The sequence below is a fragment of the Martes martes genome (assembly GCF_963455335.1).
Source record: "Martes martes genome assembly, chromosome: 4".
Classification (NCBI taxonomy): domain Eukaryota; kingdom Metazoa; phylum Chordata; class Mammalia; order Carnivora; family Mustelidae; genus Martes; species Martes martes.
The window spans coordinates 10961635-10987765 of NC_137891.1; the positions used below are offsets into that span (position 1 = coordinate 10961635).

The following is a 26131-nucleotide window of genomic DNA, read 5'->3' on the forward strand; positions in this document are numbered from 1 at the left end:
TCCCTGGGAGGATTCAATTGTTCAAAAGTCTCGAGCCTGCAAGGCGGCTCTGGGCGTTCTGAAGGGAAAGATGAGGATGGCAAGGTGGAGAGGCTTGCTGTCGGAGTCGGCGTGCCCACCGGCCCTTGGCCAGGGGTGGTCTCAGGGCTTGTCTACACAGGGGAGGTGTGGGGGTGCCTGCAGCTGGAGCCTGGGGAGCCCGGTGTCCAATGAGCCAGCACCCTCCTGTGCTGGGAGACGGGACTGGGACAGTGTATCCAGAAATTCGTGTTGGCTGGATTCTGCCTGTATACACCAGAGGGTGGACCGCCGCAGTCCCATGGGAAAGCGTTGTGCGTTGCTCCCCATTTTCCAGCTCAGCTCCATGTTATTTTTTGTTTTTTAACTTCCAGGCCTTTTACCCTTTTATGGTTAATTTTTAAATTATATCTCACACGATATAATTCATATACCGTGTAATTCATCCATTCCAAGTGCAGAAGGCAGTGGTTTTTACTAGAGTCCCCGAGTTGTGCACCCCTCAGTCTTTAGAACGTTTTTAGTACCCCAGCTGTACTCCCCATGAGCTGTCACTCATTTCCCCTGACCCTTCACCCACCGCATGGGCAGCCACTAACTATGCACATTTCTATACTCCCACCCCTCCTGGATCTAAACGTAATACGAGCTCATACAAATAACAAAACCCAGAAAGAACAGAAAAAAGTAGAGTGGAAGATGGTGATCTCCAGCCGCTGAGAGATGACCGCTATGCAGATAGACTCTCAGCTACCTGGTTTCTGCAGACGGTGGCAAAATCTTACACGACGAGTACTTCAATAATCTGATTTATTTTTCACTTAATATATTGGGAGTCTCCATGCAAATAAACTTTTACATGATCATTTTTGATGGCTAGAGGCATGCCATAGTTTACTTCATCGATTCTTTACTGGTAGACATTTGTGTTGTTTCAGATGCTTGCATTTATGTACTTGTCCATATATTTACTTATGACAAATTCCAGAGGTGGAATTGCTGTTTTGGAGTATCGTATGTATTGCCGAACTGTGTTTCAGAAAACTTTACCAATGTATATTTCCCAGAGCCGTTCCTTGAGAGTATGTATTTCTTGAAGCCCATCTCAGCCATCAGTATTATCAATTGTATTAATCTTTGCACGGCTAGTAGGCTAAATGTGAATGTTGTTTTTATTTGCATTTTTTATTTTTTTTAAAGATATGTTTATTTTAGAGCAAGAGAGCAAGAGCATGAGTGGGGGAGGGGCAGAAGGAGAGGGAAAGGGAAAGGAGAGGGAAATCTCAAGCAGATTTCCCACCGAATGCAGAACGCAGTGTGGGGCTCGATCTCACAACCCTGAGATCATGACCTGAGCTGAAATCAGGAGTCAGCCACTTAACCGACTGAGCTACACAGGAGCCCCTTTTTTTGCATTTTTAAATTTAATACTGAAGTAGAAGATATTTTCATCTCCTAGCCCTTGGCTTCCCTAATTTAGGAGTTGACTGTGTGTATCTTTTGCTCATACTGTATTTGGTATACATTTTTTTGTTGTTTATTTGTAGCAGTTCTTTATATTTTAAAGTTGCCAAGCACCACTTCATTCCAATTTTAGTGTATGTGTCGCCAAAGCAAGCACCCCAACTACCACTTCAATACCTTATGCTAGTATATATTTGTCCCAGAGATTATCGGACTCATCTGGTGATAACCAGTGCTTATTTGTTAGTATAAATGCGTACTAAAGAGAAAAACAGTTTGAGAGCCAAAAACATGGGTTGTATTCTAGTGTTTGCTTAAACAGGGTTTATATCTTTGGGAATGTCACTTTCTCTCTCTGAGAAACCTCAGGTTTTTTTTTGTTTTGTTTTGTTTGGTTTGGTTTTTTTTTTTGGTCTATATAATGAGAGGGTTGGCTAATGGGATCAAAAGTAAAGAAAAAGGAATTCTATGATCGTGTGATAATTGTAGCAGTCTTGGTCTTCGTATTCATTTAGTATCATTGGGTTTTAGATATGATGCAGTGTTTCTTTAATCGGAATGTCATAAATCAAATAGATAGTGGCCTCAGTATGGGCTGTAAGAACTGTTGCAAACTAACCTAGGCCAGTTGGTGGTTTAGTTTTATTTAATATTGCACTTTTATGTAGACTTGACGTTGCCCTCAATCGTGACCTCAAACTGCTCGCTCAACTTTGAGGGCCACGATTGCCTCAGCAGAAAGTGTGGGAGGTGAAGCTGATGGGTATTGAGGTCATTTCCAGCTCTGTCTTTATTATGCCATCAAGAATAATGGAAAGAATCAGCTGCCAAGAAACCGGGCCTTGGCCTACCTGCTCACCTACCCAAGGTACCCGAATAAGCAGGTGACAGTGGGATTTGAACCCAGGACCCATGCCTCCCAACCTCTGGCTCTTTCCCTGGCTCAGACACCTTTGTGGGCAGTAAACCAAGATTTGCCATGATCACTATTGTGCATGGGGCTTATTTCATTGTGCTTTGAGTCCCCTCAAGGGGGTTGATTTGCGGGAGAGAGGTTTGGCGACCCAGGGAAGGAGGAAGGAGGATGATCACCGGGGATGTGTCTGGATTTCTAAGGACAATGGAGTGAGGCTTAGCAGGGAACTCAGGGGAAGGAGCAGAGAAGCCCAGGATAAGTGAGAAGGCAGGAGGATACTCTATGGAAGGGCGGAGCACAGGCCAGAGAGCAGGAGCCAGGAAACACTGCAGGGTCGAATCCCCAGGACCTACCTTTGTATCAAGGAGTTGGAAAGCCAGGCCTTATCTGGAAAGTGCTAGAGCAGGTCATATTAATTTCTCTACAAAGTCATACAGTTATCTGCCCATGAGCTCCTACAAGGCTGCCGTCTCTCCTGTCTCCCCCTCCTTATCCCTTTCCTTTTCCTCTTGCCCTCACCTCTCCCTCCTCCTCCCCTTCTTCATCCCCCTCATCCCCTTCCCTCCCTTCTTCCTCATCTTTCCTCCCTTTCCTCCCTCCCCTCTGCCCTGCAGCTGCCATGGGAATGTTTCCATCCCCCTCACACTCCCTCCGTTTCTGGCCCCCCAGCTTTTCTCAGGTGGATCTGTCTGCCTTGAATGCCTGTGACAGTCATCTGCTCGATGAGCCGCTTCTCCTGAACCTGAGTGTCTCCCTCCGCCCCGCCCCCGCCCCAGGAGGCCATTCCTGACCCGCCTGATTCCCAGTAGAATTGAGCATCTCCTTGTCTGTGTCCTCACTCTACCTGTGCAGGCTTTTCTCAAGGCATCTGAAACATTTTAATGACTGGCTTTGTTTATAGGTCTGTCTCCCTTATTACTTTGTGGCTTCCTGAGGGCAGATATGGTTATATTGTTACTTTATTTGGAGCCTGCAGGATCTAGCACAGGGTCTGGCACATAGAAAGGGTTCAGCTGAAGATGTTTTTGGATAAATTTATGAAACCTTGTACAATCCAATCCAACCGACATTTCACCCTTAGGAGACTAGAATGGTTAGTCAGAAAGTGTTAATAGAAGCAGTAACTAATATTTATTGAACCACTCAAATACAAAAGATGTTTTGATTTGTTCTTCACTCATGTGAAAGTCCAAAATGGGTATTTCTAGTTCAGTGATAGCTTTCCACCACGTGGTGACTCATAGACCTGGGCTCCTCCCACCTTTGTGGCTCGATGTCCCCATTGTCATTGCTGCCTCCACTGGCAGAAGTGATAAAGAACACAGAAGAGGAGTGTTTGGGTGTCTTAAGTCACCCAGTTGGTTAAGCACCTGACTCGACTCTTGGTCTCAGCTCAGGTCTTGATCTCAGGGTTGTGAGTTCAAGCGCTGCATTGGGTTCTATGCTGGGCATGGAACCAACTTTAAAAAAAAAAAAAAAAAAGAACACAGAACACACAGAAGGCACACATACTTCTTAAAAGCCTTGGCCTGAGAAATGGCAGATATTTCTGCTCTTGTCCATTGGCTGGAACTCTGACGTAGGGCTACACCTAACCACAGGACAGTCTGGGATATATAGTCACTCTGTGTGTCCAGGAGGAAGTGGGAACAGAGTTTCGGGGAATGGCTCATTTGAGCCTGGTACCATTTCTACCAGGTAGACCTTAATTGCCACTGAGGGAGAGTCATAATTTGGTGTTAAAAAGAGAGAATGAAATCACCTTTTGAGCCCCACCTAATGTTCTGGATACCTCTTAGACATTTTCTTACGTTAACGTCACAGTCATCATAAATACCAACCCAATGAGGTTGGTGTTATTAGTTCTAGTTTATAGATGAGGAAACTAGGACTCAGAGAAGCTGAGATGAATGCCTGTGGCCACCCAGTTGGGAAGTGGTTGAGTGGGTTATGTGCGTTAGGAAACTTCTCGATGCATAGAACAAGATCTGCTTAATCGAAACAACAAGAAGGTACACGGACTCATGTAACTCTAAGTCCACAAGGTGGGGACAGGAGGTCAGTCTCCCTGCAAGACACACACAGCTCCCTTGAACTAAGATGGTTCAAGGAGAATTTCATAAAGGATTTTTTAATTGAGGTAAAATTGACATAAAATTAACCATTAACCATTTTAAAGACTATAATTCCGTCACATTTAATATATCCACAGTGTTGTTCAGCCATCACCAAAAGGAGTCCCTGTACCCATTAGTCCGTCAGTCCCCACCCACCACCCCCTCACTTCCAAACCCTTGGCAACCATTTTTTCTGTCTCTATGAAGTTAGCTATTTTAGATGTTTCCTATAAGTGGAATCATACAATGTGTGTCCTTTTGTGTCTAGCTTCTTACACTAAGCATGATGTTTTTGAAGTTCTTTCCTGTTGTTGTACAGATCAGTACTTCTTTCTTTTTTATGGCAGAATAATATTTCACTGTGTGGATAGACCATTTGCTGTTTATCCAATCATCCATTGGTAGACATATGGTTGTTCCCACCTTCTGGTATTGTGAATAGGGCTGCTGCGAACATTCATGTTTAAGTTTTTGTTTGAAAACCCGTTTTTAGGGGCGTCTGGGTGGCTCAGTTGGTTACGTGTCTGCCTTCTGCTCAGGTTGGGATCCTGGGGTCCAGGAATTGAGCAGAGAGCCTGCTTTTCCCTCTCCCTCTGCCTCCACCCTCATGCTCTTGCTCTCTTTCTCTCTCAAATAGATAAATGAAATCTTTAACAACAATAACGACAAAACAACCTGTTTTTAATTCTTTGGGGTATATATCTAGGGACGGAATTGGTGAGTCATCTGGTAACTCTATATTTAACTTTTTGAGGATCTGCCAAACTTTTCCAAAGGGGCTGAATCATTTTACATCTCTATAAGCAATGTATGAGGGTTCTGATTTCTCTACCTCCTCGCCAGGACTTGTTATTTTATGTTTTGTATATGTGTGTGTCAGTGTGTTTTGTTGTTGTTTTTTTTAATGGCTGAGCTAGGGGGCTCTGGTATATGGTTGTGTTTTCAGTTTGCATTTCCCTAATGACTAATGCTTTTGAGCATCTTTTCCTGTACTTGTGAGCCACATAAAGGGATCTTTAAGAAGGCGAGAGGGGTAGGGGGTGCCTGGGTGGCTCAGTCAGTTAAGTGTCCTACTCTTGGTTCCAGTTCAGGTCATGATCTTGGGGGTCCAGGGATCGGACCCTGCATCGGGCTCTGAGTTCAGCATGGGGGAGTCTGCTTCCCTACTCTCTCTCCCCTGGCTCATGTGTTCTTTCTCTTTCTAATGGATGGATAGATCTTTAATAAATAAATAAATAAATAAATAAAACTTAAATAAAAGAAGGTGTGAGAGGATAAGGAGGCTGCAGGGGTAGCATAGTGCCGAGGGTGGGCACCTCCGGGACTCTCGTGGCATGCCTGGCTTGAGAGATGGGAAGGGAATGGTAACTGGAACCTGAAGACAGTGAGGGCTGTGGTGAGGGTCCCTGACCAGAGCTGGGACTTGGATTGAGGGTGGCAGCCAGTTCATCGTGACCACCCGAGAGAGGATCAGTACTCTCCCTCTTGGGTCTCCAGCTGGGGGCTCCCTGAGGGTTAAAACGATCCTGCAAGCCAGAAGGGTAGGGAGCCCTTGCATGAGTCCCTAGAAGTCAATTAGGGGCATGGAGTGGGAGAGAGTGGAGCGTGAGGGGCGTGTCGTGTACTGGGATCCAGAATTCCCTTCTCTTCCAGGAGCCCTGGCTCCCATTTACTATAGTTCTGTGGCTCTGTGCTTTGTGTGTGGGTTTCTCCCCGAGGCTGGTCGTGACACTGGCCGCAGCTGTTTTGAGCTTCCCATCTGTATTGTCACGTCCAGAGGAAGGGACAAAACACCATTTCCAAGATCTCTTCCAAAAGATCAAGAAAGAGCTTTCCCAGAAACCTCCAGCTTCGAGTCTCCTTGACCCCAACTGGGTCACAGCCCCTCTAAACTAATAACTAGCAAATTTCTGGGATGGTTTTGAGCCGCTTGGGCCCACGCGGGTAGGAACATGAGCTTATGGGGAGAAGGGGAATCCCAGGTGAGTTCAGGAAGGAGGAAGGGTGCTTGCTAGAAACCCACAGAGCCCTTCCTGGGGAATTCCTTGACACATGTCTAACTAAAGCCCTTGCTTTGTGTGCTCTGCCACGTACCAGGCCAGAGGTGAGATCAGAAGTACAAGCCAAGGCCTCCTGGAGACATTTTCGCCCTCGCTGCCTCGGGGGCTGACGTTCAGGCAGTGAGCCATCTCAGACCCCCATGGGAGGGTGTCCCAGCCCCTGTCCTCCCTCCTGTGGCCCACCACCCTAATAACTGTTATAGGGAGTAAGGCCTGAGTTCAATGAGAAGTTTAGGGATTGGGGTCTTTTTGCAGATTTTTGCCACAAAAGACGGAATTTTAAAAATCCACCAAATGTGTGATTCTGCTTATGTGAAATACCCAGAACAGGCAAATCTGTTGAGACAGAAAGTTACTCGGTTCTGCCGGGAGTGAGCCAAGGGTGGAAGGGGCAGTAATTGTTGATGGATATGGGGTTTCTTTGTTTGGGCGCTGAAAATGCTCTAAAATTGATTGTGGTGATGGTTGTACCACTCTGTGAATTGTAGTAAAGCCATTGAATTGTATACTTTAAATGGGTGAAATGTACGGTATATGAAATACAGCTTGATAAAGCTGTTACAGGGGGAAAAAAGAGCTCAGTCTTTTGTTCTGTTTAAAGTTGAAGTCAATTGCTACTTTATTCCCTGATGATAAAAATTATCTGTAGCCTACACCAGGTTTTTTCCGCTACCACCCACCCCCCTCTTCCTTCCTTCCTCCTCTCCCTCCCTCCTTCCCTCTCTTTCTCCCTACCCTGCATCTACCTCTTTCTCTCCTGTTCCTTCTTTCTCCCCCATACTTTCCTTTGGATGAGTGCCTTCCTTCATTTAGTTCATGTGCATCCTGTGGATCTGACCCAGCCCCTGAACCCTCTGGGGACATGAGCAATACCCAGTCCGTGGAATGTTCCAGCCACTGGCCACGGAAGTCAGTTCAAGGCTGCTCACCATCAGAAGCAACCCGGAGATGGTCAGTAGAACTGGGAGGGGGCCTTTCCCCCAGGGGGTTGCTGAGCCGTGGCAGCCTGAAGGCCAGTGACCCCTGAGGGCAAGCCTGCCTGAGATGCCACCCGCAACTCCCTCTAAGAATGCAGAGCCCCCGGATGCCGAGAACCCCTCCCTAGCCACATCCTTGGAGCCCCTGACTCCAGCCACACCCAAGTTACCTCTGACCCCGGACTTCTCCGTTTGTCAGCCCATAAATTCCCCCTACTTTTCTCCTCAAGCCAGTGTTTGTTGGGTTTTCTGTCTCGTGACTAGGTCTAGCTGTGGCTCCTGCTCATGCGGGCCCTCCAGGCTCATGGGATTTACATGACTCCTTTCCACAACAGTCCCAGGGGAGTGAGGCAGGACCGGTCTTTCCGCTCATATCTCTTCTATCAGAATGAGCCAAGAAAACCGCTTCCACAGAGGAAACAGGCTGACGCTAGAATGTCCCGACCTAGCACACGAAGTCCTTTGTGAGAGCCTCAGGATGGGCATCGGGACCGCCCCGCGTCCTTTCCCTGTGCCCACAGGGAGGGGCCCACGTGGCCACCGTGGCAGGTCGGCCCGCCTGGGTGTGAGTGTGTGCAGCCGGACTCAGACGTGTTCTGGCTGCTGAGGCCTTTGTTCTGATGTGGGGGCGGGGGGGGCTCTGTTTCCCTTTCCATTTTGGGATATATATTGTAAACCCTTTGAGTCATACTATTTAAGACCGTGCCGTGTTTGTAACAAAGGGGGAGGGGACCCGTGTCAACATAGGTCGTTAGGACGCCCGAGTGACGACAAGTCTCTGCTCTCTCCGCTTAGTCTCCCTGGTTCCCAGGAAGCATGGTGAGCAACGGTGGACCCCACACATCACGACGCTCGTCTTATCACTGTGGCACCAGAGGCTTTGAGGAGCCATGGCCTGGATGGTTCTGTCTCCAAGTCGGGGAGCTGAGGCCAGACCTCCTGCCTCAGAGTTCCCTGCGGTTCTTTGTCATTTGGAGAGAATCGGGTTGGGGCAGGTGGGAAGCCTTGATTTCGGAGAGAAGTTGGGTCCACACCAGGCCCCAGAATACGATGCTCAAGATAACCTACATTTGAGACTGAGGAGGCTTGAGGGAACCTGGGGCCCTGTTTAGCTGGTATTAACAGGTTGGCCACTAGGCTTGGGTGAGAAATGAACGTGTGCCTGGAAAGTCTTGGTGTGGGGCTCTCTGTTCAGGCAGTTATTAATGAGTTCATTCAACAAACATTTTCTGAGCCAGACACTGGGCTAGCCGCAGGGTCTTCTGGTTTCCCCAGCATCTTCTCTGCAAGGATAGGGACAGGGTGTGGGGCTGCTTTGCGTACAGCCCTGTCGTGCCTGCCCGGGTCATTTTCCTGGGCCTTCCGGTCTACCAGGCATCTTGAGTTTGGTGTCCCCGGCAACACTGAGGGACGAGGGGAGAGGCTACAAGCCTACAGCCAGTCCGCCGTGTCCAGCCGCAGTGTCTTCCCCGGCACCTGGGAGACACACAGCTGTGAAATAGAGGAGACCTAAATCCTCTTGGAAGGAAAAAGCCTCGACTCTGGGGAAACTTAATTTTGAAAAGGAGTTTTGTAGACCCTGGCAGATCCTTCTAGGTTTACAGGCAGTAAAATTCCTAAGAATCACGATGTTATTCCAGAAAGAAGTTTGAGTTTGCGATTGCCCCAACAGTGGCATCACCTGGTCACAAGGCTTCGTCAGAGTGGGGCTGACAGGTGGTTTCTTCTGGGGCTTCCTGTTGACTGGAGGTAGCGGGATGGCAAAGCTGAGTTTAGGTCACAAGACTCTCTCTCTAGAGTGGAAAGGGAACCCCTTCATTTCCCATTTTGACAACTCATACGGAAGTCTTTCTTATGTTGCCTTTTTTTATCTGACTCTGAACATACAGTCAATCAACAGGTGTTTTTATCTGGCTCTGAACATACAGTCAATCAACAGGTGTTTACCTATGCAGCATGTCACATCATCATGTCAGATGCCTCTATGGCTGTGTTCAGGCTCACCCACAAACTGCCTCTGCCTTTGGGAAGGAGATGAAACTCACGAGTCAGGCCCCCTCTATAGGCACAGCTGCGCTTCCTTTTCTCTGTCGGATTGTCCTCTCCCTCTTTCAAAGCCATCTTCCAGGAGGCCTTCCTTGTTGGAACCTGCGTTCTGTAACCATTCAGCAAATAGTGCTGTGTGCCTGCTGTCCTTTAGCCCCTTAGCCAGGAGGGCCCCACAAGTCAAGATCAAAGAGTTAGAGGAAAGGGAGTCATGGTGCCTGTCCTGGAGGAATTTTTGGTAACTGAGTGTGGTGAGGATAACAAAGTTAGCCTTTGTACCTGGAGGTTTTTAGTATGTTCCTGCAGGTCTGTTAGTGTGGCATTTTGCTCTTATTTCCTATTCTTCAGTAAACTTACGGAGCTTATAAGTCAGCAGAGGGAAAGTGCCCATTAGAAAGCACTTACTGTGTTATTACGGTATGTCCATTATTCACCCAGATATGTCATTCGTTTATTCTTCAACTACATAGCCAGTCCTAGAAATCGGAACCCTTGTGCGCTCTTGGTGGGATTGTGAAAGGGTACAACCTCTGGAAAACAGTATGCTAGTTTTTCAGAAATTAAAAATGGAACGGCAGTATGATCCCCCAGTTCTGGTTCTAGGTGTGTATCCCAACAAATTAAAGGCAGGATCTCGAAGAGATATTTAGGCATCCATGTCCTTTATTCATAATAGTCAAAGGGTGGGAGCAACCCAGACTGTTCATCAGCAGATGAGGAGATGAGCAAAATGTGGCATGTACCCAGTGGAATATTCCCAGCCTTAAAAAGGGAGGAGGCTCTGACAGGCTATACTGTGGAAGAAACTTGAGGACATTGCGCTGCGATAAGCCAGTCACAAAAGGACCAATACAGCTTGATTCCACTTATATGATGAGGTATCTGAAGGGGTCAAACCCCTAGAGACAGAAAGTGGAATGGGGTGGCCAGAGGCTGGGGGAAACGAATGTGGGATCTGTTGTCCAATGGGTATAGACTGTTGTCTAATGGGCAATCGGTTTTGCAAGTTGGAAGAGTTCTGGAGATCTGTTGTACAACAATGGTCAAGGGGATATACTTAACACTACGGAACTGTACAGTTAAAAATGGTTAAGATGGTAAACTCCATGGCACATGTTATTTTTTAAACCACAATTAAAGATTTTTAAAAAATATATATCCGGTCTTTTAGAGCAGGCATATTGTCAGTACTGGGAATTGTCTAGATCCCCAGGAGGCAAACCATATTTAGGGGCAGGTGGGCTGAGAACCGAGAGCGAGAGGCTGGGGTCGTAGTAACTCAGGCCCCCTGGGCAGGGCCTGGCTCAGCACACTGGCGCAGAGTGCCTGGGAGCACCGCTTAGCAGGCACATGCCGTGACAGGTGTCAGCGCTCTGCCTTCCACATGGCAGAGGGGTCAGCAAACAGGTGTCCAGCAGAAGTTGTATCTTAGGCTGTGGCCTCAAACTTGCTGCTCCGTGCACTTAAAAATCCCTCTTCCTGTTTTTTCTGTCTGTTGTCCCCCCACTCATCCCTCAAAACCTGATGCTGCTACCACCTCCCCTGGTGAAGCTGTTCTGTGTCTGATCAGCTGCATTGTTTCTGGGCTTTGCGCCCATGTCCGTTTTCACAGGTGCTAGCAACTGTTGGTTCACCTTTCTGCCTTCCGTGGGAGGAAGGTGCCCAGCTTGGACAAGCATCTGCTGGCATCTGTTGAACTGTTGTAGGAATGAATGAATAAATGAATGAATGAATGGCAAAAGGAAAGATAGAGATAAATATTTATTTCAGTTTTACAATATCATGGGTATTCATTAGCTCTTGTTACCTGTGGACCAACAAGGGAGGAATCCTCATCCCTTTCTTAGTAGAAGTGCAAGTAGGATGGAATCCGAGCTGGGTAGATGGGAGGCTGTGGGGTGGGACCCCATGCAGGGCCAGGTGCACTTTGATGGATTCTGTGCATGATCTGAAGGAGACTATTTAGGCTGCTCATTTCTCAGCCTTCCGAGGACTGTTCTGTGCTTTAACGAGATGGGATTGGAACCTGTCTTAGATGGACTTTCTTTCCTTTGATTCGGGGATGCCTTGAGTTGTAACATGTGTTCTTGACATCATCACAGGGTTGGAAGAGAAAACAGAAGCTCTGCCATATTAAATTTCTTTTTTTTTTTTCAAAATTTTATTTATTTATTTGAAGAGAGAGAGAGAGCATGAAGGGGGGCGGTGGGCAGAGGGAGAAGCAGACTCCCTGGTGAGCAGGGAGCCTGATGCAGGACTCGATCCCGGGACTCCAGGATCACTTAACCAACTGAGCCCCCCAGGCACCCAAGCCGCATTAAATATCATTATAGTTAAGACACGCTGTGTTTCAGAAATAGGAAAACGGGCAAATATGGCTGTCTCAGAAGGGAACGGATAAGGCAGTCCCGAACAGTGTTGTTAAACTGGGTTGCTGGGTGGTTGATGCCGATCCGACCTCCTCAGGGGAGTCAGGAGTGCGCTTGCATGGCAAGGCTGGTCTTGCCTGCTTGTTAGAGGTCTTTTTTTAGTCCCGGCACTGGGGGAGAAATCCATACAGCGGAGACCTCTCTCCGGAGATTGCTGCTGCTCTGAAGGGCTGGTGGGATTTGAAGGAAAGAAGACGCTTCTGGAATCAGGATGATCTAGATTCCACTTACAGGCTGGGAAAACTCTAGCAAGATGCTCATCCCGTATTAGCCTCAGTTTCCTTCCTTGTAAAACAGAACCATAATAATACCCGTCTCCTGGGGTTGTTGCAAAGATTAAAGTTCTTGCTGGTGTGGTGTCTGATACATGTAGGAAGCACCGATCGATACATTTGAGCTATGTTATCTTTTCAGTTACTGTGTCATCTGTTGCACTGTAAGATGGGGATCCCAGTGACGGTTTTCCTTCTCAGGACTCAGGGCTGGGGAAGAGTCCAGGGGACCCACACACAACCTGCGTGGTATCTAGTGAGCACTTAGCAATGGGGCTCCCTACTGGGAGAGGGGTGGTGAACACCTTTCATGCAGAGTCCTTCCCGTCCTGGTTCCTCTTCCCCTGGGCAGGGCAAGGCTGGGACCCTGAGGTACTGTTCCTGGAAAGCAACTTCCAGGCCTTGACCGTAGACAGGGGACAACAGCATGATGACCACCTGCAGGAGCCATGTCCGTGGTGCTGGCCTTGCTGAGAAGCTGCCGGGTCAGGACGCTGGGCTGTGAGCATATGGCAAGATGCAGGTTGTCATGGTCATGGCACTTGTCCATCACACATTGGCTCTATGCTAACACTTCTTACTTCCTTGTCTGGGGACCATACCCAGGACTGTTGGTCCCCTGGCACTGCCAGCCTGCCCTTGGGTGGCAGAGAACAAGCTCTTGGGCAGAAAGTCCCGGTGTCGCTTACAGTAGGATGCCCTTGACTGTTAACAGACTTGCGAGTGTCAGGGCTGCATGTGTGGGCACGCGACAGCCGACTGCCACCCCCATTTTCCAGAAGACACAAGCTGGGAGAAGTAAAGTTTATTGTCCAAAGTCACACAGCACTTGGGTGGGAGAGCCAGGGTTGGAATGTAAGTCTTTCTGCTCCGGGGGCTGTCCCCTCTTCCCTGCTTGAAAGTCCTCTCCCCCTGCCAAGCACTGGGCTGCCGGCTGCACCCTTCTCCTCTGCAGCGAACAGGGGAGCAGCCACCCAGATGGCTGTGCACCCTGCGTGCTCACTGAGAGTAAACACCAAATTGTTTGAAAGGACCTCAGTCGCACTATTAAAACAGTTGGTGGCACAACAAACCCCAGGCACCCACGCATTCCACATTTGCTGTTCTTCCCAGGGCACCCTGAAGGAGAAGTGTCATTTTGTGGAGGCACGGGCTGAGCTCTGCCTGCTTTTGCTGGTGCGAGGAGTGGGTTGTGGCCAGGGAGTGAGCCTTGCTGGCCTCCCAGCATGTGGCTTCCAAGGTTTCTTCGTTGTTCTCTCCATGGCTCCCTGGGGCTGGCTGGCTGGTGTTCACTTACTTTAAGATGCACGGAATTTTCAGGATGCAGCTTTTAAAATGTGGAGGATCCTGATTCACTTGTAGTGTGTAGATTTCTCTGGTACGCAGTGCTTCTCCTCTCTCTCATCCCCTGTGGGCTTATTTCATTAAGGTCTCATTCTGTGAACACGGCCTTAAAGCAGAGACCATAGCTATTTCTCTTACCATCATTATCTCCTTGACATTTAGCATAACAAATATATTTTCAATAAACGAATTGGTGGATGGATGGATGGATGGATGGATGGGTGCGTTTCCCCAACAGATGAGTCTCTTTACAGGAAGCTCTGACCAATGGGAAAGAGCATGCAGTCAGCACATAGGCAGGTCCTATGACATTGTGTTCACACCCAGAGGAGACTGCCTACGAACGTTCATTCTGTCTGTTTTTTCTATCCCTGTCCCATCCACCCCTGTTGGACCATGAGCTCAGCCGACCTTGACTTCCCCTACCCTACTGTCCTGCTCAGTGCCCTCAGGGCATAGAAGGTAAGTTACACGGTCATGGTCATCATAAGTTGACAGTCTAACAAGACCTTTTGGATCGTGGGCCCTTCTCTGTCCTCTTCTTTGGAGAGGAGACATCCCAATTCTCTTTGATTGTTGTTTTAAGCAGCACGTGAGGCAGCGGATGGGGCCCAGGCCGAGGTCCGGAGGCATCAGCATTTTTAGGCGGAGCACCTCGAACTTTCTTGGCATGGACTTCCACAGGGTCTTATCTGCCTCCTCCTTTGTTGTTGTGTAAGATTTTACTTATTTTGTGAGAGAGAGAATGAGTTGGGCCGAAGGGCAGAGTGACAGAGAAGCAGACCCCCACTGAGCAAGGAGCCCAAGGTAGGACTCAGTCCCTGACCTGAACTGAATGCAGACACTTAACCAGCTGAGCCACCCAGGCGCCCCTCGTCTGCTTCCTTCTGTATCATACTTGAACGAGTAGTCCTGGGCAGAGTCAGTTGGAGCAGCCCAGCCGAAACACCTGCTGGCAGGCGGCGGGAAGATGGATGAGCAACAGTCCAGAGTTACGCGGCCCAAGAGGCCCCAGGTGCCTGACTCGGGGCTCCTTGGGGCAGCTAAGGAGGCAGGACTTGTTGCTTGCTAGTATATATGGAAACTGAGAGACTTAACAATTAGTACGGAATCCCCATGACCAGCTCATGGTGGCCCCAGCATTCACCTTTCAGCAATTGCGACAGGAGAGGAGGTTTGACTTACCTAGTTGAAACAATCAGGAAATAATAATGGGGTATATTCAGTGTTAATTTATACTGTTTTAGGTAGCATGGTGAGCAAAGCCCTGAGCTTGGAAGTCAAGCGGTTCCAAGTCTGAATCCTACATCTGCCACCACCAGGTACCTGTGTGACCACATGCTACCTAAGTGCTGTGAGCCTCAGTTTTCTTATCTGTAAAATCCAGACCATCACAGTTCCTTGCAGGATTAGGGTGAGGATTGAATGTCCCCTGGATGGGTCTGGCTCCAAGACAGTGCCCAGTAGGGGTCACTGTTGCTGCCGTTAAGTGCCCTGAGAGTTCAGCAGGGCTAGATTGCTGGAGAAAGCCTCTTGGAAGAGAAGGAAGTTCAAGTGGGATTGGACAGATTGGGCTTCTGATAGATGAGATGAGGATTGGCAGAAATCATATGTATTCAGGCTGTTTTCTCTAGCTCCTAGATTTTCCAAGTACAGTTTCCATAGACCAGGAAGGAATCTCATCAGTAAATAGACCAAGTGTTTGCTGTGATGTTATGGGGGAAAAAAAAAGACATTGTCCAAGCTGTAGCCAGCTGTGGATGACTCAGGAGTTCATAACATCCTCTATAAAAGGATACACATCCCAACATCCGCGCAGTCACTTCTGTTGAATAAAATTCACCACCTATTTGGGAATTGGCAATAAAGAGGGGTTTATGTACCAAGTGAATTATGTCACTTATTCCTGCATGGCATGCAGAAATTGCTGTCCCGACTGACATCCTGTAAGTCACAGGATAGAATTTCCGTAGAAGCAGGAGAAACACGGGCGGTGATGCTCCATGTAATGAATTCTGGTTCACTCAAGCAGGTCGCTGCTTTCAATCTCCCATCGCTGGTGGCAAGGGGAAATGAGAGGTTGTAAAGAAGAGCACAGGGGTTGATAGCAACGTTCATGTATTTGTTGAACGCCTATCTGTAGGTGCTGTGTGTTTCCTGCTCGGATCTTTGAGCCCACCCTGGAAGGTGCTGCAGGCAGGTGTCTGTTCCCACGGAGAGCTTCTTATATGTCTGCCTCAGCCCCCCAGCTTCCCTACCCCAGCATGGCAGTCCTGCGGATATCTCTGGGAGGGTCCCTCATGGAACTGAGCTCCAGGTGCCTAAGCGGGAACCTGCATAACCTTGGACAAGTTCCTTCACCTCTGAGTTTCACCTTCTTGTAGGATGACTGAGAGGATCATAGAGACCATGATATCACTGCCCCTACTGCTCGTTCCCATTCATTCATCCAACCTTGGGAACTGAGCATTTTACTCAGTGCCTTTTGCTGGTTCTCATCATGATTGTATGACATAGGACTTCAGTTATCCCAATTTTAAGAGGAAACTGTAGTATGAGGAGATATAAATAACTCATCAAAGAGCATATTCTGAGTTCTAACCCAGATGCATTTGTTTTAAGGGCCACCTTGTATTAGTAAGCGAGGCTGTTAGAGTAGAGCGTCTAGCAAAGAAGCTGTGTTATAATTTTTATTAGCAAGTGCCCAATATATAGTAGGCTCACTCCGTTTGTTGAATCATAAAATAATGAATAAGATGAATGTTTGTTGCTTGAGATCATGAACTCTCTTTTGCTCTTGACTCTGACTTCAGGCAGTGGGAATAGTCTCCGGCACATGGTAGGCACAAAAAAAAAAAAATCACTGAATGAATGATTGAATAAATGAAAGAATATAAAGTGGTATTTTTTTAAATTACTGGTAGTTCCCCAGTTCTAAGGAAATCATGTTAATTGAAAGGCATTATTTGTTTCATCCTTACAAAACCAATCCCGGGAAAGAAATAGCCTTAAAATTCCAACAGTATTTATCTCTAGGTGTTAGGGTAATAACAGGTTTTAGTTTTATGCCTTAGTATTTTTCATGATGGACCCAGATTACCTCCATAACTGGAAAGAAAGACTCTCCGTTGGGGGAAAAAACAGTCTCAGAGCATAAGTGGATCCGCAAGCAGCATGGGTGAGATCCTGCCATATATGTAGACGCTAAGCGGGCGTGAGTGGTTTCCGAGTCCGGGCAGCAGGATGTGAGCTGACTTTGGTGTCGCACCTCACACAGCTCTTCACACGCCTTCTCTCTGGAGGTTCACACCAGTCCAGTGATGTAGGCTAGGCCAGGGTTAGTGCCCTTGTTTTATAAACAAGGGACCTGAGAGCCACAGAGGCTCACTGACCAGGGGCAGGGCCAGACTGGACCTTGGCTACACTGGGCTTGAAGCCTGGTGACCACTTGACTCTGCCCCCACAGCCTCTCCTGAAGACCCATTGAAGGAAATGGGACAAGGGGGGAGGTGGGTTGGTGGACCAGGGGCTCATGAGATAGCTGCTCTGAGCATCTACTAGACACTTTCTGTGGAAGAGAAGCCTGGCCTGGACTTTCTCAGTCAGACAACCTTGGTTAGAGTCCCAGTTCTGCCACATACTGTCTTGGACACATTATTTCATATCTCCAAGCCTCAGTTTTCTCATCTGCAAAGCCGACCCAGTGTTGCCTACCTTAGAGGATCATTGTGAGGGTCAGGTTGGCACAAGGAGGTCTTCTGTAAGGACGTATTCTTTGCCAGTTACCTGTGTTATCCACATGCATGGCTTTGTTTTTTTCCAAACTGTATTGATCCTCGTTGGTATCCATAAATTAGTAATTCCATGTGTATTAGTCAGATTTTACAAAACTAAAAAAAACCCAAAACTCAGAATTGTAGTATCTTGTGTGACAACAGACATTTATCTTCATGCTCATGGGTCTGTGGATCTGTGGCTTGGGTGATTTAGGTTGGGTTCAGCCTGCTCAGGGTGGCCTCCTGGTTGGGTCCAGATCTGCTCCCCATGTCAGCCGTCTGGACTGAGAGGTAGCAGCTGGCAGGGACCAGGGAGACATATTCCTATCAGGGCACATCACAGGAGTGACAGACTTGGGACCCTACTCTGTCATTTCCATCCACAGTCCACGGCTTAAATAAGTCCGTGGTCAAGTCCAGAATCTGGTGGGGAAGAGGAACACACTGCTCTAGTGGGAAGGACTGTAAAGGCACATGGCGAAGGGCACCAACGTGTAATTCAAAGTCAGGGCGGGAATGAAGTAGGAGCAGTGGCCCCATCTGTACCTTGTTTCAGCTTCCACACTTGGGTGAGCAAGGGAGGCAAAGGGACAGTGCACGGAGGAATGGCCTGGGAGGAGCCCTGGTTATTTGTGCAAATAGCAGGGCCCAAGTCGTATACCCAGTAAGATGGGATCAGAAGGTGAATTTTACAGGAAGGTCACCGGCTGTGATTCTGGGAGAAAGCGTACGTTTATTCTTATTCAGGTACCACTGTTTTGACAACTACAGCTTTGTGGGAGGTTTTGAAATCAGGAACTAGGACTCCTCCAACACTGCCCTTCTTTCTAAAGATCATCTCGGCTTTCCCGAGCCCATCACGAGTCCATGTGAATTTTAGGATGAGATTGTCAATTCTCCATCTAATTTGAATGTGTAATTCAAGGTTCAGGACAATTTACTCAATTATTATGGGCCTTTTAGTTTGAGGGAAGTGGTTTGATCATTTATTCGACAACTGTCTATTAATATCATGGCGGGCACTATGTAGTTGGTGCTGGGGATACACCAATGAGGAAGTCCTAACACAGTCTTGTGCTCACCTTGCTTACAGTCAAATCATATCAATGATCAATAGATCAGTGAATCAACATTCACATTAATGAGTGCATAGTTATGAGTGAAAACTAAAATACAGTCCATGATCCAATCTGGAGGAGCAAGAAGCGTTTCCCTGAAGAAGTAAGACTTGAGGAAGTACAGGAGTTAACTAGGCAAAGATGGTAAGTGAGGAAGCCTTACAGGCGGAGGCAACAGTATGGACACAGGACCTGGGAGAGAAGGACCGTGGCAAGTTCCTGAATCTGAAAGAAGGCCATATGCCTGTAGCAGTGAGCCTGAGTGGACAAGATGAGGCCAGAGAGATGGACAAGAGTCAGACCATGTTATATGACTCGGGTTTTATCCTAAAGCACTGAGAAGCCTTTTGAAGAATGTTCAGCTGAGGGTGGAGAGGTGGGGTGGGGGGTAGTTGGTGACACAATCAGACTGGTGTTTTAAATTTTTCATTCTGCGTATCAGCCAGTTATAAGGCAGAGAGCTTATTTGGGTCTGGATTTTAAAAACAGTTGTTTCAAAAAACACTTTGACATTTATGGGACTATTAGAAATCTGAACATTGGATCTTTGATGATTTCAGGGAATTATACAATCATTTCAGGTGTGGGAATGGTATTGCTATTATATTTTTTGTAAAAGACCTGGTCTCATAGATACATGCTGTTCCATTTATGACTGAAATGGTAGGATTATTTGCTTTGAAACAATGGTGTTGGGAGAGGAAAGATTTTAAGTCAGCAGTGATCAGGGCTGGGCAGTGGGTATGTGGCATTCAGGATACTCTTCTCTGTTTTTGTGTCTACAGAATTCTCGACAATAAAAGATAAAAAGGGAAAGCGATTCTAGCTTCAGTGTGGGGGACCAGATTTCAGAGGGAGAAATGGTGATGAGAAGAGACCAGGGAGGAGGCCCAGGTGGGAAATGTAGAGGCTCGGTCCAGGGCTGTGTCAGGGGGGATGGAGAGAAAGAGAGAGGTTGAGAGACCTTTAGGGAGTAAATGAGACAGGATTTGGGATGTATTGGATGTGGGAAAGGAAGATGGTGGGTCAAGAGTGTCCCTGGGTTCTGGCCCCAGATGGAGGTGCCACTCTGAGCTAGCACTCACTGGAGAAGGATCCAGCAGGTCCCTTGGCTCATCTTGTTTTCACTCCTCACCTCTGTTTCCCCTCCATTCTGCAAATATTGAAGCCGTTCCCTTACGTAACACCTTTTATCCTAGACTTCCTGTGCTCTGTTCACTCAGCAATTAAGCTTCGGTATGCATGAATTAATTAAAATCCTCTCTCAGGTTCAGAGGGGCTGTCCTGAAATATGAGTATTCATACAGCTCTCCCTCCTTCCTGGGCTGGTCCCCTTGGCCAACAGGGGATCGGGGAGAGCCTCCGGTTTCCCATAGGCACAGAGCTGCCTGGGTCTGTCTGTCTGTTGCACCTGTGAGCACACTTTGATTTCATGTTTAGAGAAGTTAATGACTTGTAAATTGCTCTTGACTGTAGAGCTAGAAATAGAACGCACAAAGGATCCCTGAGCACTTGCATAGATAGGAGGATAGAGACACCAGCCCCAAGGTGGATCGCTAAAGCGGTGGTTTGCTGGCTGTTCTCCTTCCCATTCCTGGACAGCCACTCGGTGGTGTCAGAACATTCCTCACAAGGATGCCAACCTCCAGATGAAACCCCATGTTGCTTTGAGATCATGTCTTCTGCCCAGTCCCACTGGATGACGCTTGTCACCTTTTCTCCTGCCCCCATCCAGGTAATTCTCTGATGTGACGGCTGAGACATGAGATCTTCAGCCTCCAGGCTCTCCAGTTTTTCGTCAAGAGATTCACTATGGAATCGGTGAGTGGCCATCGTCCATCCTGTCTAGAGAGCCCAGCCTGGGAAATGCAGAGGGATTATTTGGGGGGCGGGGGAGGGGTTGAAATTCAAAATTTGATCAAACTGCAGACTAGAATCTGACAAAGGCACTGTGGGTGTGAATATTAGTGGCAAACGGATGTGTGGCATTTGTAGGGTTGTAGACTTCTCAAAGTGCTTCCTGTTGTCCCATCACCTGTGTCCTTCGGGCAGAAGGCAAAGTGGCAGGGGGGTGGTTCCAGAATGAAGTCAGGAATAGCAACGAAGATGACACCATCCACAGTAGGTGCTGTTTTAGCTGAGCGACTCTTAGAAACAGGATCTCATTCAGTCCAAGTGACAGTCCCACCAGGGAAGGATTACTACATTCATTGTACAGGTAAAGATAATGCCCAGCTGGATGTGAAGTCTGTTTTACCTGATTCCAGATCTCCTGCCTTTTTCCTCTATGCCATGTTCCTTCTTGGTGGAGGTATAATTTGCACCGTTTTGCAGCTGGGAATACTGAGGCCTGGGGTAGGGGCATGTGATAGAGTCAATGCAGTCTGACCTCAATGGGTGGGAGTTTGTGTTAGAGGATGTTGAAAAATTAGACTGGACAAGAAGATGACAGAAAAGTCAGCGAGTCTGAGAATCTTAAAGTTGTCAGGGTTACTTGACCTAGGGTCAGTCTGCTGTGACTGGGATTTCCCAGAAATCAGCTTCGTGTAGTGGAAAGAGCATGGGTGCTGGAGGGAGTGATAGAATTCTGGCCTTGCCACCAACTTGCTGTGTGACCTCAGGCAAGTCAGTGACCTTCTCTGTTTCTTCCATTTTCTTATCTCTGAAAGGGAAATCCCAATATTTATGTTTTATATTTTTGTGTGCAGCCTAGAAAAATATAGACAGTACATTGTCTTGTGTAAAGTAGGCACATATAGAGCATTGTAATTATTTCAAGTTTTAGGATAGAAATCGTTTTTAAGTATCATTAGACCAGCAAAAGTGTCCTGAATGAATGGGAGAGGCTGGAGGTAGGGAGGCCAGCCTGAGAGGCTTTGATGTGACCCAACATGAACCAACAAGGAAATGTTACTACCTGTGGGATAAATGAGACTTTGTATGATTATTTTCCTAGTTTGTCTGTTAGAGGAATACCCAAAGTCATGTTTTATTTTGTTCTGTTTTTTAAGCCATAAGTCCAACACAAAAGTCATAGTTTTGTGGGTGTCTTTTTTGGGTGACATTAATTATAATTGCAAAACCCAATGCATCATTCAGGATTACGTTTTGCTCTGGAGGATGTAAAATTTAAATGAACATTGGCTTAAGGAAGATAGAGGTATATTTGTCTCTTAACCTGAAAGTTCAGACACACGTCATGCAGGCCTGCCACAGCAGTCTCTGGGAGACCCAGGCACTTGCTCTTGTTTCTCTGCCATGTGGGCTTCCAATCACCTCCAAGTCACCTCATGGTCCAGTGTAGCTGCTGCTGCTCCAGCCATCACATCTACCAGCAGGAAGAAGGCAAGAAAAGAGGAAAGGCAGGCTTCCTCCCTTTAAGGATACTTCTGGGTATCGCACCTGCTGCTTCTACTTCTATCGGCCAGAATTTAGCCTCTGCACAGCTGCAAGAAGGCTGAGAAATGTGGTCTTTATTCTACAAGACCATGTGCTTACCAAAATTCAGAGTTGTTCTTATAGACAAGGCAGAGAGCAGATATTAGAGGACAAACCTCGCTTTGCCAACCAAGGAGTTCCTGGAAGATTGCTTTTAAGGGGAGGGGCTCTGTGGCCAGGCGGCTGGTGTTTGACTCCCAGATCCATGGCCCCGTAGTTGCGTGACCTCAGGAAAACTACCTTTGTGGGCCTCAGTAAAATGGCATTTTGTACATCCCTATAAGGGTTGCCTTAAGCATTAGATCAGTTAAGGTAGAGCCTTAACTTGGGACATGATAAGTGCTAAGTGTTAGCTCTTCCCACTCCGACTGCTTCTGCTATCAACAGTACTATTTCTCTCACCACCACGACCACGTCTGCTGTTACGACTACCTGTCTGGACGAGTTCTACTGTTACTTCCATGACTGTGGCTGCTGTACTGTACCGCTGGCTTTTGCCAGGCAGTGCTCACACATTTTAAAAGTGGAATCCTCACAGAATGGCAAGGTGAAGAGTCAGCGAGGCTAGGTAACTTGTCAGGGGTCCTGCAGCTGGCAGGGTAGAGGCTTTCCATCTGTGAGGGGAGACGTGATGGGAAGGGAGCACGAGGCCCCTGCTAGGGTTCTGAAGTGTTCTGTTCCCTAGTCTAGAAGCTGGTGACACAGGTGTAAACATTCCTTCAGTGGCACTCCTATGACACTGATCATTTTATGTATTTATACTGTATTTCAATTAGAACACATCAAAGCCTGTGCTGTCTTCACTATAGCATGAGGTCCACCGCCTTTGTTTCTTTGTATTTGTTTGTTGGCTGGTTGGCTCTTTCGTATAACATGTGGATCGGTTGCTTGTGACTTTGGTGGCAGGACCTGGACCAGGGGGCTTGGGTTACAAAGGTGCAGGCAGCAGGCATGACTGGTCCTCATGGGGCTTTCCACTCAGAGGAAAAGGACAGGGGCAAATCCCATACAGATCGACAGCCACAGGGTTAGGCTGAGGGTGGGACTGTCTGGGGCCCCAGGACGGGGCACATCAGCTAATTCACGCAGGTCTGTGCTGCCAACATAACGTAGCTGTCCATCTCAAGAGACTCCTTTGATGGGGAGAAGGGATCCAGCATCCCTGGGTTCGCAGGTCACATGAGGGCTCCATCTAAAAACAGGAAGCCCTCACTGCGTTCCCGGCTACCCAGCACTGAGAACGGGTCAGCTGTCCTTTTTCACGGAGCAGATAACAGTTGGAGCTTGGAGTTCAGTACATACGAAGGGGAACCCACAGGACCAGAGACTTTCTTCATGTATTGAGACATAAGTCCAGGGACCTCCTGCTTGGTTTGTCTGGTTATTAACACGAGTGTAGGTGCAAACGAATGACTAGAATCACACCTCACCACGGGGCAGTTACCACCCCTGGGAAAGCTCAAGTTCAGGGGAAAAAAGAACAATGTGTTTCCTTTTTTTCCACCCCAAGTACTACCAGGACAGCACCAGGAAGTGGGACTGAATTCTGAGCCAGCAGTAGAAATCAGCGGGCCTTATTTCCAGGGTTTTTGTCCATGTGTAGAAACTAACCAACGAAAACTTTAGACCCTCCTAAACCAAGCCCTAGGGAAATCTCTGACAAACCCATTCCCCCACCCCCGCCTTTGCTTTTCCAAAGGGTCAAGGCAGATGCCCTGTTATTATCATGCCGCCAGCTGTCACCCAAATTGAATTTTCCTGAGCCCAGCTGATGTCCCTTTTTGGCCGCAGGGCAGGGGTCAGGAATGAAGGCTGCGCATGGACGGGAAGTGTGTCCCTCGGGCAGAATGCAGAGGCGCTGACCTCTTAACTCTACAGTGCATTTCTAACATTGTTGGAAGGGTTGGAGAGCCTTGTGATTTCTGGATGTAAAAGAAAAAGAAATGCATTTCGGAACAACAGCATTTGAGTTCCCCTGTGAAAGTCCCACTGGTAGCATTGAGGCTGCTTGAACGTCTCAGGGTGATTTCATGGCCTTGGCCATTCCTTGGTTAGAGGCGTAAAGGGAGGAAGGTGTCACCTGGACGAGGATTGGGAAATTGTGTTTCTGGTCTTGAAGCTCGCGCCCCCCACCCCTTCACTTTTTTTCCTTCTGTCCTTCAGAATTTATTGGGCAGTGACTGTGAGCCAGGCCGTGAGCCGAATCCTGGGGACGCAGCTGGATAAGACCCATTGGAAAGCCTTCCTGAGTTTATTTGTTCATTTTAAAAAGTTCATTCATTCTATAAAATTCATTGAGCACCTTATTTGCTCTGGTCTCTTAGTAGCAATAAAAGACACTGTCCCTTCTCCTACTGAGTTTATACCTCCTTAATTTTTTCACTTGCTCGCTCAGCAAACACATTCTGAGCACCTACCTTCTGTCCCTGTGCCAGGGACAGCTGGTTGCTGGGATACCAAGACGAACACAACGTAGCTTCTGTCTTGCTGGACCCGAAAGGCTAGACATTGTCGTGTTCCTCCCTACGGCTTCTGTCACAAAGTGCTCCTGGCCTGGTGATTAAAACAGTAGAAACGCGTTGTTTCACTATTCTGGAGGCTAGAAGTCTGAGATCAAGGTGTCGCCGGGGCTGCACCGTCTTTGACACCTGCAGGCGGCATCTCCCCTTGCCTCTTCTCAGCTCCTGGAGTTTGCTGGCACTGCTTGCTGTTCCTTGGCTTGTAGCCACAGCCTCTGGTCTCCACTTCTCTTGCCAATTCGCCTTTTTCCTGTGTCTCTCTTCTCTCTTATGAGGACACCAGTCATATTGGAATAAGGGCCTGCCCTACTCCAGTGTGACCTCATCATAATTTACATCTTAACTGTATCTGTAAAGACCCAAAGAAACTCACATTCATGGGTACCTAATTCCTGGATGTCGACATTGGGTGGGGGAGGTACACGGTTCAACTTACAACGCGTCTACATAATGATGCAGAGCACCTGCAAGGGGACCTGGAATAAGTGTCATTATCTTTCCCTTCTTCACTTTCTCTCGGCATCTAGAGGGTGGGCACCCTGCGGTCAGCAAGGCTGTATTCCTCCAAGCCAGCGATTTTGGATTTTGTGCCAGGAAATAAAGCCGACCTTTTCATTGTACACTTACAGGGAGAGTCTTATGTGGTCCCAGGTGATGGGCAGGGCTCCTTCCTGTCACTCTCATTTGTTTTTACGTCTTGGGGTGGCTGATGAAGGAATCACAGGGACACCTGCCTTGACCTGAAGGCTTGGCCTGATGGTGAGAACTGAGTTCCTAACCTGGCTCTGCTCTTGCTGGTTTTCTGAGCCTGGGAACATTTCTCCACCTTTCTCTGCCTCAGGCATCCCATCTAAACCTCATCCCGGGGGTCTTGTGAGGACCAGGTGGGATCAAATCTGTCAAGTGTCCACAAGAGCACCTGGCCTTTAGTGGCCATTTGGTGCACGTGGGTGGGGACTATGCCGAGACACATAGCATCTCCCTGAGAGAGGGCTTGCCCAGGTCATTCAGCACATCTCAGTGGAGACTTTTGTTTAGTATTTAACATCATTCCATCCGAACATTTCCCTGTAACCTTTCCAAATATGGAAAATACCCCCTTGCACAAAGGTGTACATTTAAAGTGGTTAACAGTTGCAAACAAGATAAAAACCTGCCCTACAATGAGAAATGAATTAACATATTCAGGCAAAATGATGGAAAAAAATTAGGATAAAACACTGAAAATGTAGCCGTTAAAAAGATCATGATCACTTTTCTAAAGTTAGAAGATGGCTTATAATCTAAATGTCATGTAAAAAATTTTTTAATTTTTGAGGCAGTGAGTTAATTTCTCTGCTTGGGTTTCCTCCTCTGTGAGTTGGAGACCGTTCACAGTACTGTCTTCAGACATGGGGTTGAGAATTCAGTGGGATCATATATAGGGAGCCCGTGATGAGCACCTGGCATATGTTAGGTACCCGCCAACTGCTAATTGTTTTTATTTATCATTTGCTTTAAATCATGTGCAAAACACTCCTAGTGAAATATTTAGAATTGGTAACACAGATGAAACAGACACGTTTTCCCTTCTAGATACTTATTCAAAGGGGCCACATTCTGTCGGTCGCTTAGCCGATGTGGGGCAGCATCTAGAT

The 26131-nt window shown here is 47.6% G+C and overlaps 1 protein-coding gene across 1 annotated transcript in view; it reads left to right on the plus strand.

Moving 5' to 3' along the window:
- Positions 1 to 26131, plus strand: part of ASAP1 (ArfGAP with SH3 domain, ankyrin repeat and PH domain 1) — a 348258-nt gene that overhangs the window by 16084 nt on the left and 306043 nt on the right. Inside the window, exon 2 of the mRNA XM_080800600.1 lies at positions 20273 to 20358. Coding sequence (XP_080656726.1) covers positions 20300 to 20358 — 59 coding nt within the window. The 5' untranslated portion in view covers positions 20273 to 20299. The remainder of the gene's footprint in view (positions 1 to 20272; positions 20359 to 26131) is intronic.